This window comes from Pezoporus wallicus, unplaced genomic scaffold (assembly GCF_028554395.1).
Source record: "Pezoporus wallicus isolate ANWC-B61680 ecotype Strahan unplaced genomic scaffold, APGP_CSIRO_Pwel_v1 contig_593, whole genome shotgun sequence".
NCBI classification, from domain to species: Eukaryota; Metazoa; Chordata; class Aves; order Psittaciformes; family Psittacidae; genus Pezoporus; species Pezoporus wallicus.
This window is the reverse complement of record NW_026642342.1, coordinates 3,916,542-3,931,380: the sequence shown is the minus strand read 5'-3', so window position 1 is coordinate 3,931,380 and position 14,839 is coordinate 3,916,542. Positions and strand designations below refer to the sequence as shown.

The 14,839-nt window shown below is 37.8% G+C and overlaps 1 protein-coding gene across 3 annotated transcripts in view; it reads left to right on the top strand.

Moving 5' to 3' along the window:
• VAV3 (vav guanine nucleotide exchange factor 3) overlaps positions 1–14,839 on the top strand; it is a 157,456-nt gene that overhangs the window by 93,452 nt on the left and 49,165 nt on the right. For 2 of the 3 annotated variants that reach the window (XM_057429112.1, XM_057429110.1), the window contains exons 16-18: positions 1,015–1,116; positions 2,535–2,635; positions 12,281–12,303. In XM_057429112.1, coding sequence (XP_057285095.1) covers positions 1,015–1,116; positions 2,535–2,635; positions 12,281–12,303 — 226 coding nt within the window. The remainder of the gene's footprint in view (positions 1–1,014; positions 1,117–2,534; positions 2,636–12,280; positions 12,304–14,839) is intronic. The other variant, XM_057429111.1, reaches the window with a different exon arrangement.

The following is a 14,839-nucleotide window of genomic DNA, read 5'->3' as shown; positions in this document are numbered from 1 at the left end:
CGTATATTCCTATGCTTTTGCTAGAAAAATACCAGAAATTTATGGAATCCTATATAAATATTTTAAAAATTCATGAATATTGTTTTTTCTGATCTGATAGTTTAATTTAACATTGAATAATGCACCTAGCATTTTAATGTTACTGGTTTTGAAAGTGTGAAGCTAGTTTGAAGACATTATTGAACAACAACAAAAAACAATTGAACCCCCCACCCCAGTCCAGGAAATGGTGAAGATGACAGGAAAAATTGAAGGGACTACTTGCAAACAGTCACCAGTGCAACAAAATAATGAGTGGGTCATTTTTAAATTACAGTCCTGCTTTTAAAAGGGATCAGTAGGGAGGATAAACAGTACGGTAATGGGCCAGTGCTTTGTATATATATTTGATCGTTGGAAATAAGCTTGCCAATGGTGTGGATGGTATCTTAGCAGTGTGAATAGTGCTCTTCTATTTTATTTATATGTGTGTAGCAACAGCTGTAGGCATTGGGCAATGCATTTAAGAAAGACTAGCCAAACCGGTAAGTATTTTCTAGTTGCTTTTGAAATCACTTGTGTTGTTCGCTGTATTACTGCATAACTGTAATTTAACTGTTCTGAATTTTCTGCTCGTGTCTTCAAATGAGGTGTTTCTCAGTATGAGCTGCTCTTCCTTGTACATCCACATACAAAATATTTGAGAATGAAGAGTGTTCTTAATGTCTATAAAATGATCCTAATTACTTGAACAGCAATAAAAAACAGATGATGTTTGTTTTGATGTGTTGTTTTCTAATTATTGTGACAGCTAAGGTAGTCACGGGGTGTATTTTAAAGACCAGGTCTGCACAGTATCATAATTTAGATTTTTCTTTCAAGCTGTGTGATAAAATCTATGTTTGTTTTAACTCTGTGAAAAACATTAAAATATAAATAAGGCCAGTTGTTCCCAGATTCAGTTTTCCTGCTGTGAATGCTGTGTTGTGTTCTATATTTCATTGGTTTAAAGCAGATTGGCAATTTTTATTTTAGGTCAAATATACGGCCAGACTATGCAGATACAAGCTTTCATGAGTTCAAAATGCATACCTTCAGCCGTGTGACGTCTTGCAAAGTCTGTCAGATGCTTCTGAGGTAAGATTTTTGAGTTGTAGGATTTCTCTGTTGGCAGGGATAATTTCTGAATTTGAAGCAGTGTATTTGAGTCACTGTGTCTCTGATACTTCACTAACAGCTCTCGCTGAGAAACAGCTGTCTTCCTTTCAGTACAGGCGACGGAATGAATTGTTCTACATAGGCATGCCAGTTGCTTGAAGATAGCTTGGGTATCCCAAAGTGCTGCCTTGTGTTATATAGACATGTTTCTGGATATCTAAGCTGTATTGAAAGCCTGTTGGACTTAGCCTCAGAAAATGCCTAAATCACTTTTTAAAAGATTGTTGTTTTAAGCTTCAAACATGAACTAATGTGTAAATATTGTGAGGAAAACAAAATAAATGTGAATGTTAGTATCTAATCTTTATGTAGAGATAAAATCCTTGTCTTGGAAGCTTCTGTAGTGAAGGACACTCTCATGTCCTATAGAACATAATTATGTTGTTATGAGTTATCATCTAAAGAATCTTGTGTTCCTGGGTAGCATTAAGGAAAAAGATAAAAATGGAAGATGGTGTTATACTTTCTACTGTAGTAAATAGCAGTTGTTGTACATTTTAGGTCTATTATGTTCAGTCTTGTTCCGATTTTCCTTTGAAGATGGAGGTGTCGTGTTAGACTAGAATGCATAATCACTCCAAACTGGTCAGGATAATCTTGGAGACAGAGAAATCTAGTGTGAATAGTAAGCAGATAGATCAACTGATGGAACTCATAGAATTGCTCAGAGGTGCATGTAAAAAACCAGGTTCTCTGTTAGCTGTTCAGTGAATCATACCTGAGAGAAAACCCCATGCGCAAATCTGAAAACAAATCTATTTCCTCAGACTCAAATTCTGATTCCAGTTCATTGGGGGAATTGGAGAACACTTAGAATAAGGAAAGTGACTCCTTATTTAGCAGCTTTTTTCCTATCCCCCTGCTTTTTTTATGAGCAGATTTAAAGTTAAGAATATTTGCAGTATAGCCTATAAACTCCTTAATGATTTAATATATGTTCAAACTCACAAATCTCTTGAAATGGATCATACTTTTCATGGCATTTAGGCAAATTTCCATTGAAATGAAATGAACTGTAGATCTATAGTAGGATAGATACGTAAAGGTGCAATTTCAGGTGTACTAGACATACTTAGCCGAAGTTGCTTTGGGCTAAATTGAAATAGATATTGTTATTCTACAAGTAGTCCAGAAGAACTGTCTGGTTTTGATTTTTAAATGGCTAGTACAGACGAAAAGCAGATGAGCTGCTTGTCACTTGTCATTTTTTCTTGAGTCTTTAAGGACTTTTATTATGCAGAACAGCAAATGACTTCTAATACCGTCTGCCATGTCTCTTATTTCCTTAATGTGTGGAATGTCACTCTAAAGTATCCCTATCTAATTTTATTTTACAGGGGAACATTTTATCAAGGCTATTTATGTTCTAAGTGTGGAGCTGGAGCACACAAAGAATGTTTAGGAAGATTAGACAATTGTGGCAGAGCTAATTCAGGTGGTAAGTCATTTTTATTGTTAGAATACCATTTTTAATTAGGACATAAAACTTGCTAGATATAATTAAGGTTTAATTTACCTCTAATTTGTGTTTATTGTAACATACACACTTGTGGAACTACCATTCATAAGCACAATTAGAGTTGCATTTAGAATTCATAGGGATTTTTATTGCTACTAAATTGAAATGTTCAAAAGCAGGACATAACTGCTATAGGTCAAACCCAATTTCTTTGTCAATGTCCTATACAGCAAGGAATTGCTCTCATTTTAATCATAGACTGTTCATATGTAACGCCTACTGTATGGCACATCATTTATCATCCTTGTGGTTCTCCCTTTCTATGTCAATTTTTGTATTTTCCTCTCAGCTCCTAAGCTGTTCATTTGTGGTGCCTCAGCTTCCTCTTTCATCTCTTTGGTTTCCATGGTTTCTGTCCACTCACAATACTCACAAAAAGGTGATTGATGGCTCTTTACTTCCCACATCTAAGGATCATTTTTAAACTCTTCTATTTCCTGTTCAATTGGTGGCAATAAGTTTGTGATGCTTCAGCCAGCTAAGTCACATAACCATAGTGCTTTTTGACTCTTCCCTCTGTCTGAGTTCTTAACTAATCTTTCTAGAGATGATTTGGTGCTGATGGGGGAGGACCACAACAGACAAAGATATACCTTCCCACCCCTGAATTTCCCTCCCCATTAATACAGTTAAATTCCTATTGTTTGAATATGTTTGAAAGCAAAAAGCTGTAAGGCATGAAGATTTCTGGAAAGCATAGCTGTATATGTTGGCAAAGTTTCCAATTAGTTGTCCTTCTGACTTCTATAAAATCTGTACAATCCTTTCCAGAATTATTTCATAATAGTTTGTGAAGTTTCTTGCATATCTCACATAAGCTACTGCAACCTCCTCTATTGGGTTATTTTATTTTTGACATTACTATCTACAGTCTTTGCAAAATGTTGTTGCAGAGATAATCTCTCTCCCACTGCTTGAATTACATCATGGCTTTCTTCACTGCTCTTCAGTAAGATGGTGCTTCAAGAGTTTTGCTTCTAGCTCTTTGGTCCTTTCAAAATGTTTAAGCTTGTTCATGTCTTTGTCCCTGTTTGTGTTACTTCCTGACTTCTTGCCTTTTAGCTCACTGTGCTATTTGCTTGCCTCATTCTTTCATGAAATCATCAGGATGGCAGGTACTGACTTTCTGGTGCAGTCTGTGAACTTTGGTTTCTCAGTTGCTTTCCTGTATTGGTGATTATTCATGCTACCCCAAGTCTGCCCAAACGGCTTATCATTCAAGAACTCACTCAGCAAGAAATAACCACAACAGCCACAATAATCTCCATGCTTTAGAATTATTCTTTTACCTCCATCTCACATACTGCTCAACAATTATGCTCCCACCCAACTCCTCAAACCAAATAAAACAATGACATATTAACAAGTCAACTAACACCCTAATTGCCATCCTCACTTCTCTATCTCGTACCGCACTCTCCTACAAACTTTACCACCACACAGAAACTTTGAATAACCGAAACCAAATTCCTTCAAAGCCTTAAACAAGAGTTAAGCACTCCTATTTTTCTGCTAAGATCCACAGGATAATAACCTGCATCTCCTGAATGCAATCCAGATGCTTTAATTAAGGTAGGATCTGATCTAGACAGATGGGCTCAGTCTCACAAAACTCTACTTAAGGGCTAGATGCCTAAACCAACAGGCTTCTGCCTACCAGACTGATACTCTCTCAGTGCATATCAATGAGCTTGCAACTAAACTTGAACTTCACTACAGAGTTAAGAAGAGGAATCAAATCTCTGTAAAAATGCTTACAGCCTTATGCGTCAACACTCGGCCATCTCACCTGTGACCTTCGTTAACCAATGACTATTCTCAACTACCTATAAAGATATTGGCACACTTTATCTCGTCTTTGGTGCATGGGCTTGCATGGTTCTCATAGCCCTTAGCTTACTCATACGTGCAGAACTTGGACAAATAATATTTTGCAGATGTGAAAACTGTATAAGCAATCACAGTATTTTTCATTGAAAACACAGGTTTTTCATATAACCCCCTACAGATAGCCTAAATAAAATATTTAAAATTTTATTAAAATTTGAATATTTTAGAGCAATTACATTTGAATTGATAGAGTGGAAAAGCAGTCTTCTTCACAAGAGGACTATCTTCCCTGGTGTAAACCACCCCTACTTCTTTTTTTTTTTTTTTTTTTTTGTGTACCTTTTATTTTAATTGCTTTTGTAGTTTTTATTTTAATTGTCTAGCAGGCACCCCAGCAGGCAGGAGCTTGTATTTCTATTCCTTTGTAAAGATCAGTGGACACATATGGTGCCAAGTAAGAATTGACCGTAAATGCCTAGATAACACAAAGTCTGATTTCTTGCAGTTTTCCTGCATATATGTCTAAGTAATGTTGTGGATTTATTAGAGGGGAGAAAAAACCCCAATACAGTCATGTCCATCCCTCCGACAACAACAAAAAGAACCCCCAAAACTAAATAACTTTTTTTTCTTCATAAATAGAATAAATTATCATTTTCTAGCTTCAAATGTGCTGAGTGTTATTTTTAATTTTACTTTAAATCGTTGCCCTGATTTTTGTAAAATTATAATGTACTGTACCTTTCTTTAGTGAAATTGGAAGTAACTGGATTGTTAAGATACTGTTTTGTCTTGCATGGTGGGCTTAAGTCCAGGTGTTCTCTGCTCTCTACAATCTCTTCAAACTTCTCTTTCTCTTTTCAGTCTATTTTATTTCTATGCAAAGGCTCCCAGTTTTCTGTAGCTCTAGTACAAGATCAAAGATGTGTGTATCTTCCACCTGCTCATAAGGGAGAATGACAGGAGATGCTAGGCTATGGCTTCCTTACAGCCTGCTCTGAGAGCAGATCACAGCTGCAGGAGCAAACTCTGAATTACAATTCTTGCTATTCTCCCCCTGGCTCTGTGAGTGGAGTATGGAAGGGTTAAATATTTCTGCCCACTTTGCTGAAAATGTGTCCTTTTTCCACGTGGTGAGGGACTTTGGCCCTACATTGTTAAGTAATAACTCCTTATTTAGAGTAGGAAGGGAAATCTTGAGGTTTTTCTCTACTGTTTTCCATTTTTCTTGTCTTTATTCCATCTTTGTCTTTTCAAAGAAAGAAATAGTAGTGATTGAGCAGTGCTGCCCATTCATAATGTGCACTGGGTAAGGAGAGGTTTGAGGAGGAGAAGCATTACCAGTTCCTGCTTCCCCATATGGTCCAGAGGGGGATGGGACAATTCAGATTCTTTTAAATACTGGCTTTGCAACCTGTGTATGAATAGTTTTCTGGAGCTATGTTTGAAGGTGTCCTTGCTCATGTCAGGGAGTTGGAACTGCATGATCTTTACGGTGTCTTCCAACACAAATTGTGTAAAATTTAAAATTTTCACTGCATTTTGTGGAAATAATATGCTCTGCATGCACAAAATTTTAAAATAGAGTTAATTTTGATTTTTTTTTTCCTTTTTAAATCTTTAGAGAAATTAATTTATGATAAATTCATTTTTTTCTAGTGGTGCTCCCATGTGAAATTAGCAAAGGTGGCCTGAGAGTGCATCTAAGCTGCTGTGGAGCATAGCCAGAATGCTTCTACAGTAGCAAAATGCCTGGGACATTTATTGTATTGCTATGTATTTCTTTTGTTTCTAGGGGACTGTTATAGCCTTTTTCACAGGGTAGAGTGGACATAAAATACAATAATCCTTTTAGAAAACTGGACATCATTATTCCCCAGTCATGTGGTATTAGTTACAGCCACAAATATGGAATATATATATATATATATATATATATATATATATATATATGCACACACTATGATAGATGTGTGGTTTGTGTAATCTGCTGTTCTGTCATTCTGGCAATGATTGATTCCAGACGCTTCACAGGAAAGAGTAAATTCTCCATGTGGTAGTCAATGCCCAGATATGATACTACTTTCTTAAACCTATTAAGTTTTCTTTTTGCCTTTTTGGAGTTCTAAGAGTTTTTACATCTTGTTAATGGTTTTGCATAGCTTCCCAATTTTTGTTGATAGAAAGACCTGACTGTGTTTCAGGAGTTTTGGAACAATGAGTTCTGTAAATTTTTTTGTTTGCCTTTTGTTTTTTGGTGTTTGTTTTCACAGGTTGCATATCTCACCCTGGTTATGTTTGACCTTTTTAGTTTAATGTGTGGCTTTGTGGCTTTTTGTGAGAAGAGTCAATGGGAGGTCTTGACTGGCTGCTTCTATATGATAGATTATTTTATAACTTCTCATGACTTCAGATTACTATACTCTGTGAACTGACTAGTCTTAACTCTTTTTCCATTGTGTTTTCATAATTGGAACTTTTTCTCTACCTCAATTTTCTTTTGCGTATTGTAGATCTGTTTCTAGAAGTCTATTTGAAAAGAGGTGATCAAAATTCAAAACACTGCAATGAGAATATACCATTAGGTTTCATAAAGGCATTTTCATTTTTCTCAACATCTTCTGGCTTTGTAGTTTAAGATTTTGTTTTCTTTTTAGACCACTGAGGAGACAGTTTTGCTAGCCTTTCTGAAATGATGCTTAGAACCTCCCTGAGTGGATTAAATCTCTTTTGCTTTCATTCTGAGTCAGTTTGTGAAAATTCAAAAGACATCCAGAGACAGATGAAAGTTTTAGAATGACAAATTTAACAAGTGTCAGATTTAGATGATACACTTATGAGAGAAACATTGACAAAATCTGAAGATAAATTGCCGTGTTGTCATGCTATGCCTTATACACAAACATATGTCAGCTTTTCAGATGTTTTGCTTCAAAGAAGGACAGTTAAACAGACTGTAGAAGTTACAGTGATAATAGATGCAGAATTAATCAGTTGAATTAATAAATAGAAGACAGTATCTGTATTTATCTCTTGATGTTTTGGTTATTGTCACTGTAAATCAGCAGAGCTGGTTGAAATTTTCTGAGCTTATTTCTGTCATTAATGATTTAACTATTTTTCCCCTGAAATGCTGCCCTGTACATGCTCAAGTAGTTTTCTGCATCTTCACATATTTTACTTTTATGTCCTATCACTTAATTTTTCTTTGACTTGAAATCCTCCATGCCCTCTCTTTTCTGCTAGTATTCTAAAGAAGTCTGTGCAGCCTTAAACACAAGGCCTTATGAAACCCTTATTCACAAGGGCTATAAAATTTATGCATGTATTTTCTGACAGCTCCATTTGTGAGGACATATATGGTGTTCTTTTCTTTGGTGGCTGATGTGGAGGTCTCTTCTTCCCTTTCTACCTCTTCTGGCATCTCAGCTGCATTCCTATGCCTTATTTCCAGGCACAGCACTTTTTTACTTATCTGGTGGCGCCCTTCCTCTAGATGGAAGGGTTTACATATGGAAATAGCTCAATAAGCATGACTAAGACATGTTTTTAGTAGACAAAGCGAGAAGCTGTCTGTCCCGTAATTCCCACTTTCATTGTACAGTTTATTCTGTGGCTCTTACAATTTTTGCAGAGGTCCTCAGGATTGATAAAATAGTATCAGTCTGTCCAGAACTTACTACAGAACTGTAGTCTGCTTTATAGTTTAAATCAGCAGAATTAACAGTTGATTTCTATTGTTGGACTGTAATTTTTCCAAGTCTGTCCAATTATATTAAGTATTTTCAGGCAAATGTTTACTGTTTCCACAGACTACTGAATATTTCAATTAGTTGAGCCTCCAGTAATGGGTCTAGAATCTGAAAATATTTTGAATATTTTAAACCCAGTCAGGTAATTCGTTCACTCACTTCCCCCCCTTTCTTGCCCTCCCCCTACTCCCGGAGGGACGGAGAGGAGAATCGAAAAGAATGCAACTCCCACGGGTTGAGATAAGAACAGTTTAGTAACTAAGGTATAACACAAATCACTACTGCTACCACCAATGATAATAATGATAAAGGAAATAACAAGGGAAGAGAATACAACACCTCAGCGCCAGCCGACCGATAACTCGCCCCCCTCAGCCCGACCAAGCACCGACCGATACCTCCTCCAACCCTGCAGACCCCCAGCCCTTCCGGCTAACTCCCAGTTACATCCTGGGCATGACGTGCTGTGGTATGGAATACCTCTTTGGTCAGTTTGGGTCAGGTGTCCTGTCTCTGCTTCCTCCTGGCTTCCCCTCCTCCCTGGCAGAGCATGAGGCTCACAAAGTCCTTGGCCAAACCAAAACATCGCTATCAGCTCTGTTCCCGAGCTGAAAGTCAAAACACAGCACTGCACCAGCTACCAAGGAGGAGAAACATGACTGCTACTGCTGAACCCAGGACACATGCCAAACCCACAAAATTTTCTTCTTTATATTGCTGTTCCCAGGGAATGTTAGAAGCATCTCTCATTGGGGAGTAAATGGGTTAGAAAAACATTAACTGGGCATTTTAATAGTAATTTTTACTTCCCTTATGCATGGTTCTTTTCTCCTTTGGATAATTCTATTTGAAAAAGTGCTACATTTCCTTGGGTGGAAAAGAAATCTCTTCAACTGTGTGATGAACTTGAAAGTAAATGCTATCATATGAATGGGTCAAATTTAGATTTGCTTTCATATGATAATACTGATATTGTTTCATATGATAATGTTGCCCAATAATATAGTTCATGCTGTTTATGTAATAATTGCTTGCTACAGCACATTAGAGATTATTTATAAAAAGCATGTATTTTTGACAGATGAAACGAAACCAGCAGCTTTCACTGTTTACCTTTTTGCTGGCTAGATCAATAGTTGCAAAATTGCTGGCTCTCCTTCAAGCCTATCACGTCATCAAGTAAAAGTTCAAATCCCGGAATATTCATTGGAGTTATGACACTTTTTATTTAACCTCAACAAAGGTTGTGCTATGTTGCGTAACTCACCATCCTTGCTCAACCTGAACGAAAGTCACTTTGGGGGCTTGATATTTTTTGCAGAGTCCTACACTATGGTACTTCTATGTCATGATTTGCTTTTGTTCTGATTATGCAATAACTGGCTAAATGACTGTGAAAGAGCAGGTAGTCCCACAGCTCCTTCAAAGTGGCTTGCTTTATAGTTCCTGCATTTTAAATATTTTGAATTTTCTTTTAAGATAGGAAGGTGAGTAGTTCACTACAGATTCTTTTTATTTACTCTCCATTTAGTTAGCATGTAAATCCAGCTGCTCTGTTGCATCCCTGAGGAGCACCTTATTCCCATTTTCCGATCTGTGTTCCCTCACTTATTGAGGCCAGCTGTTGCTCCTGTTGCTTTTATAGTAAAATATAATTATCCAAATGTGACCCAATGGTATTATGGCCTCAGTGAATAAACAAAAACCATAAAAATTTTGCTGAACTGTGGCAGTAAAAGTAGCTTGCTGTCAGAACTGAGAACTCAATGATTTCACTGGCGCATTGGTGATGAGCAGGAACTTGAATTAAAATTGTCATGTGTAAAATATTTGTTGGTGGATATCCTCAGACATCCATTTTTTCCCTAAAAATAGAAATAAGGTTTGGTTTTTTTTCCTCTTGTACAAGATTTGAAAAGAAGATCTCTCCTGAAGAAGCAATTCACATAATTCAGTAAGGAATATCCTGAAATACAGGAATATTTAAACTGTAATGAAATAACAATATAAGCCTAAGTTTTACTTTTTTAATAGACTTTCATGTGCAAACAGAGCTAATGTGTATTTTTCCCGTTTCTGATGCATTTGTTAATAGCAAAATCACAAATGACATTTTGGTCCATCAGTTACCAAAGTTTGGGGCTTTTTCCCACCCCCCTCCCCCCTTTTAATGAATTTTATATTATGCAAGTTAGCAGGTATTTTTATTAGCTGCCTGTGTAGTGATTTATTAAATCCAATTATTGTGAACTAATCCATTAGTTTCCTAATTATTTATTATGAAAAGTTTTGGGATGCTTCAATCAACAAATCAGATTCATTTCTTCCCACTGGAGGATGGAATGACACTTCCTTTTAATTTTTTGGATAAGAGATCTGCTGCACTAAATATAGGCCATTAAAAAAAAAAAAAAAGCACAAGTAAGGGAACAAGAAACCCAGACCCAACAGAAAACCCCACAGATTTGAAGGTTTGCCCCCCTTCAAATACTTCCGTAAATGATTTCCCTTCGTGTCTAGTCATTTATAATGCTGAGAAGAAACATTCAGAGAGGTGCTTTTATTCAGATTTTGGCAAAAATTCTGGAAGCCATGTCAAATTGCCAAAGTAAATATCAAAATTATATTGAATGTGAGCAGCATTTAGGCAATTAATTCCCTCAGGCTCCTTAAGAAGCCTCAGTAGTGTACTGCATCTCCTCCTTTGGGGCTGGCTTATTTTTCTTCTTTGCTCACTATACAAATGCTAATTAATACCTTTGGAAAGGTTGTGATCATAAAAGTGTTTTCTGTGGATGACATGATGATGTGTCTTTGGCGCACTGTATGAGAGAGGCAACGGTGATTGAAAGCGTACGTGAGAAGAGAGCTCTGCCCGTGGTAAACAGGCTGTGCTTCCCCAGACCAGCCCAGAGTCCTCAGCTAGCGTGCTCGGTCTTGGCATGCCTTATCATCTTTGCATAAAATTCTAAAAGCCAGGGTTTTTTTTTTCCCCACACTTTGATGCAGTTTTTATTATTTATTTATTTACTTATTTATCTATTTTTGAAGTAGAACAAAATCTACTTGTAGTTAAAGCATTTTACTTCATTTACTCTAAATATGGTTTACTGCTTATAAGATATTACAGTAAAAGTTTTCAAATCTGATGATGTACAGACTAGGCGTGTGCAGTTTGTGCTTTGCCTCAGCAGCATGCACAAGTGCTGGAGCGCACACAGGTAAATACAGCTGTGTTTGCTTTGAAAAGGCACAGAACCAAGTCTAGTGTACACCCAAATACTATTACCAGATTAGACATTCAAAGAAAAATGGACAAAATACTCATTTTGCGTCTTTTGTGATGTGTAGTGGTGTATGTGTGCAAAAGTGCTATTGTCTTGATGGAGTCCTGATTGCCCACAGGACTGTATAATTTTCCCCTTGTTTTTAAATAGTACAAGCGAATTCAAGCGAAAGAGGCAGATGTAACACCAATGGCTTCAGAGTTTGTGGTATACTAATGCAATGCTGAACTGCTCTTAAAAAATGTAGAAAATTTTGAGGCTAAAGGTATACTTGTTATCTTGATCTACGTTGGCATGCTGTGAAGAGATTCAAGAGTAGGTGTGAGCTCAACTTGCAGTGAACAGCGATAGGTTTTGAATTCCCAACAAGTCAGTATTTAAAAAGTACTTTGGAAAAGTTGTAGAAATTCGTGAAGTTCGGATTGCTGTGCCGCTTCTGGAAAGTGCAGCATTAGCTGGCAGCAAGGAGCCTTCCTGGCCAGCTCAGCACAGGACCGATGGGCGGGGAGGAGAGCAGAGCAGGGCACAGCAGGGTTTGCACAACAGCCCCGGGCGGCCGGGGCGGCTGCAGGTATCAGGTAGCGTTAAGAAGGCAGTAGTGTTTCTGTAACTCAGCACGACACGCACTGAGATTGCTAGATAAACAGCGCACGATTTACAGTCACCAATAATGCCAATTTTCACTTATGTTTCAGAACACGGGAACCTGAAACACGAGGTAAGGATTTTTTTTTTCCCTTTGCATATAATGTTCATTTTGTCAGTGACATAAGAACTCATTTATATTGTGCATGTGCTGTTGAAGCAGGTATGTTTTTCTTTTGTGTTCAACAACAGATTTCTTTAGGGTGGTGGCAAATAGAAATTGTCTAAAAACCAGTGGATTCATAATGAAATAAAAATGTATTCTGTTCAAAGTGCGAGTCAGTTTTCGGTTGGTATGGCTTAGTGCTGAGAGCACTGGAAGGGGTAGAGATGAGGTGTTTTTTTAAAGTTACAGGTAAAAAACATACACTGGTATCTAGATATGTACTGTTCCTAGACCAAATGTGGTAGTAGAGTTAAAAGTAGCCTCTCATTTTCCTTTTTAAATACTAGTGAGTCCTGCTGGAATACTAGTGTGCCAATCTTTGCCATGCCAGACTGCGGGGTGATGGAATATCAGCAGGGCAGTGTTTGCCTCTTCATCTAAAAAGACTTTAGTTGTTTTAAAGCTATCCATTGAGTGATTATGGAGTTTCTAGAATCTGGAGAGAATGGTAAAATGGGCACTGTACAGAGAAGCTACCATGGTGCACATAGTGTACCTTACAGTCAGGCCAAAAAGGCTGTAAGCTACCCTGGGATGTTTTCTCCTCTGGTGCCTTTCCACTGTAGTACAGAAGGGCATGGCAGCTGGGTTTTGTCTGCCGCCTCTGATAAAGGAGAGGCTGCGCTTCAAAAGTAACATATGATAGTTTCCAGTGTCTATTTTAGATCAGTAGTTCATGGTAATAAGCTGTTTACTTAAATGACATGCTGCTTACGAACAACATATGAGTGTGTATGTTACTTCTCTCCATAAGCTTCTGTATTTGATGCTATCACTAAAAACAGGTGATGGAATCGGAAGGATGTTATTGCCGACATGACTGGTGCAGGGGGATTCGTGGGCAGGGCTGACCACATCTGTGCTCGGTGATGCTTGAGCTGTTTTGGTGTCACTGTGACCCCTGGCACCCTCTGGCAAGCTCCTTGGCCACAGGCCTCCAGGGGAAGGGTGAGGTGGCTCAGGAGGAGCTCTGGGTCAACAGAGGGCTGCACGGGCACCACAGACCGTGCCCAAGGTGCTGCTGCCTGCCTGCTCTCCTCATGGCTCCCTTAGCTGTGTGTCCTACCTGGTGCTACCTGTCCTTTCATGCTTGTGCCTAGAAATACCTGCTATTTTAGAGTTCTTAGGGCACTCTAAAATACAGAAGCTACAGCCTAACTCTCAGCAGTACTGCAGCTGATGGGCAGAGCTGGGATCCATAAACAGATTGCTTACTTACTCTTGTGGAAGAGGTTGCCAGACTTACTAAAGCTAACTGTGGTGAGCATACTGTGGCTGGAAGAAAAGAATATATATACTGGTTGTATTTAATCTGGCTTCCTCCTTGGCTTCCAGCCCCCGAGCTTGATTTGTAAATTTTTTTTTTTGTGAGGAAAAAAATGGCTTCCTTTCTAGACCTATTGATTTGCAATTGACTATTGAGTTGATCTAAAACATCGGGATTGTTTCCATTTTTGCCAAGACTTGTATAAATGCCTGCTTTAATTCTCTCTGTGCAGAAGGAAACCTGAGTGTAGATTTGGCTCTATCTCTGCCTATTTAGTTTTCATACTAGTAATGCACTTAAATCTGCTGCTACTGCAGTAACATTTGAGGGTATTTAGCATATTTTCATACAGCGTGAGAGTTATTTCTATCTGGTCCTTTGGTGCATATGATTTATGTTGTCACAGAATTAGTATATTATTTTTTCCATTTCAATTAAACATTTTTGTATCTTCCTTCATGAGTGCTTTTCCTATGCCTGCCCCTTTCCTTCTCCTATGCAATTCTGTGGTTACTCACCACTACACCAATCCTTATCAGCAATACAGCCTACATATAAAATTAAATATCTAGGATACAAATGAGCCTTTTGTTTTTATTCACCAATACTACCTTCATTGTAGTGGCAGTTTTATATTTTTCTTCTTTCCACTTCAGATGAAAAAAGTTACATCCTTTCTTAAATTAGGATTGTGGGGGACAGGGAGAGTGTGTCCAGAGACTTGGGAGTTTGAAAGCTGCTTTTGTACCAAGCTTTTGATTTTGCCAGCTTGCTACAGCGTTTGGTTGTGCCTCAGGTTACTGCTTTCTGGCTTGCCTCGGTGTGTGTCCTGCATCGGCTTATATCAACTGCAAGTAAATCAGAGCAACCTAATTGTTCCCTTTGTTATGCAACATGCTTTTCTCTGCATGGCTTGATTAAAAAATAAATGCATGAATCTTCATGCAAGCTACCAGTTAAAACAAGTTTGCAAAACCAGATCAGTAGTTCACAGAGATGTGTTATTTCACATTTAAATTTTCAGGGATCCATACTAAGTGACTTGGAGTATATAATACATTAAAAAAGAAAGTCTCAGTCTTGTAGGAGAGTTTCTGATTTCACACAGTTTTGGTTTATCCAAAGGAGTTACTTTAAGTACTTGCCCAGAAAAAGTTAAGAATGCCATAGGAAGTT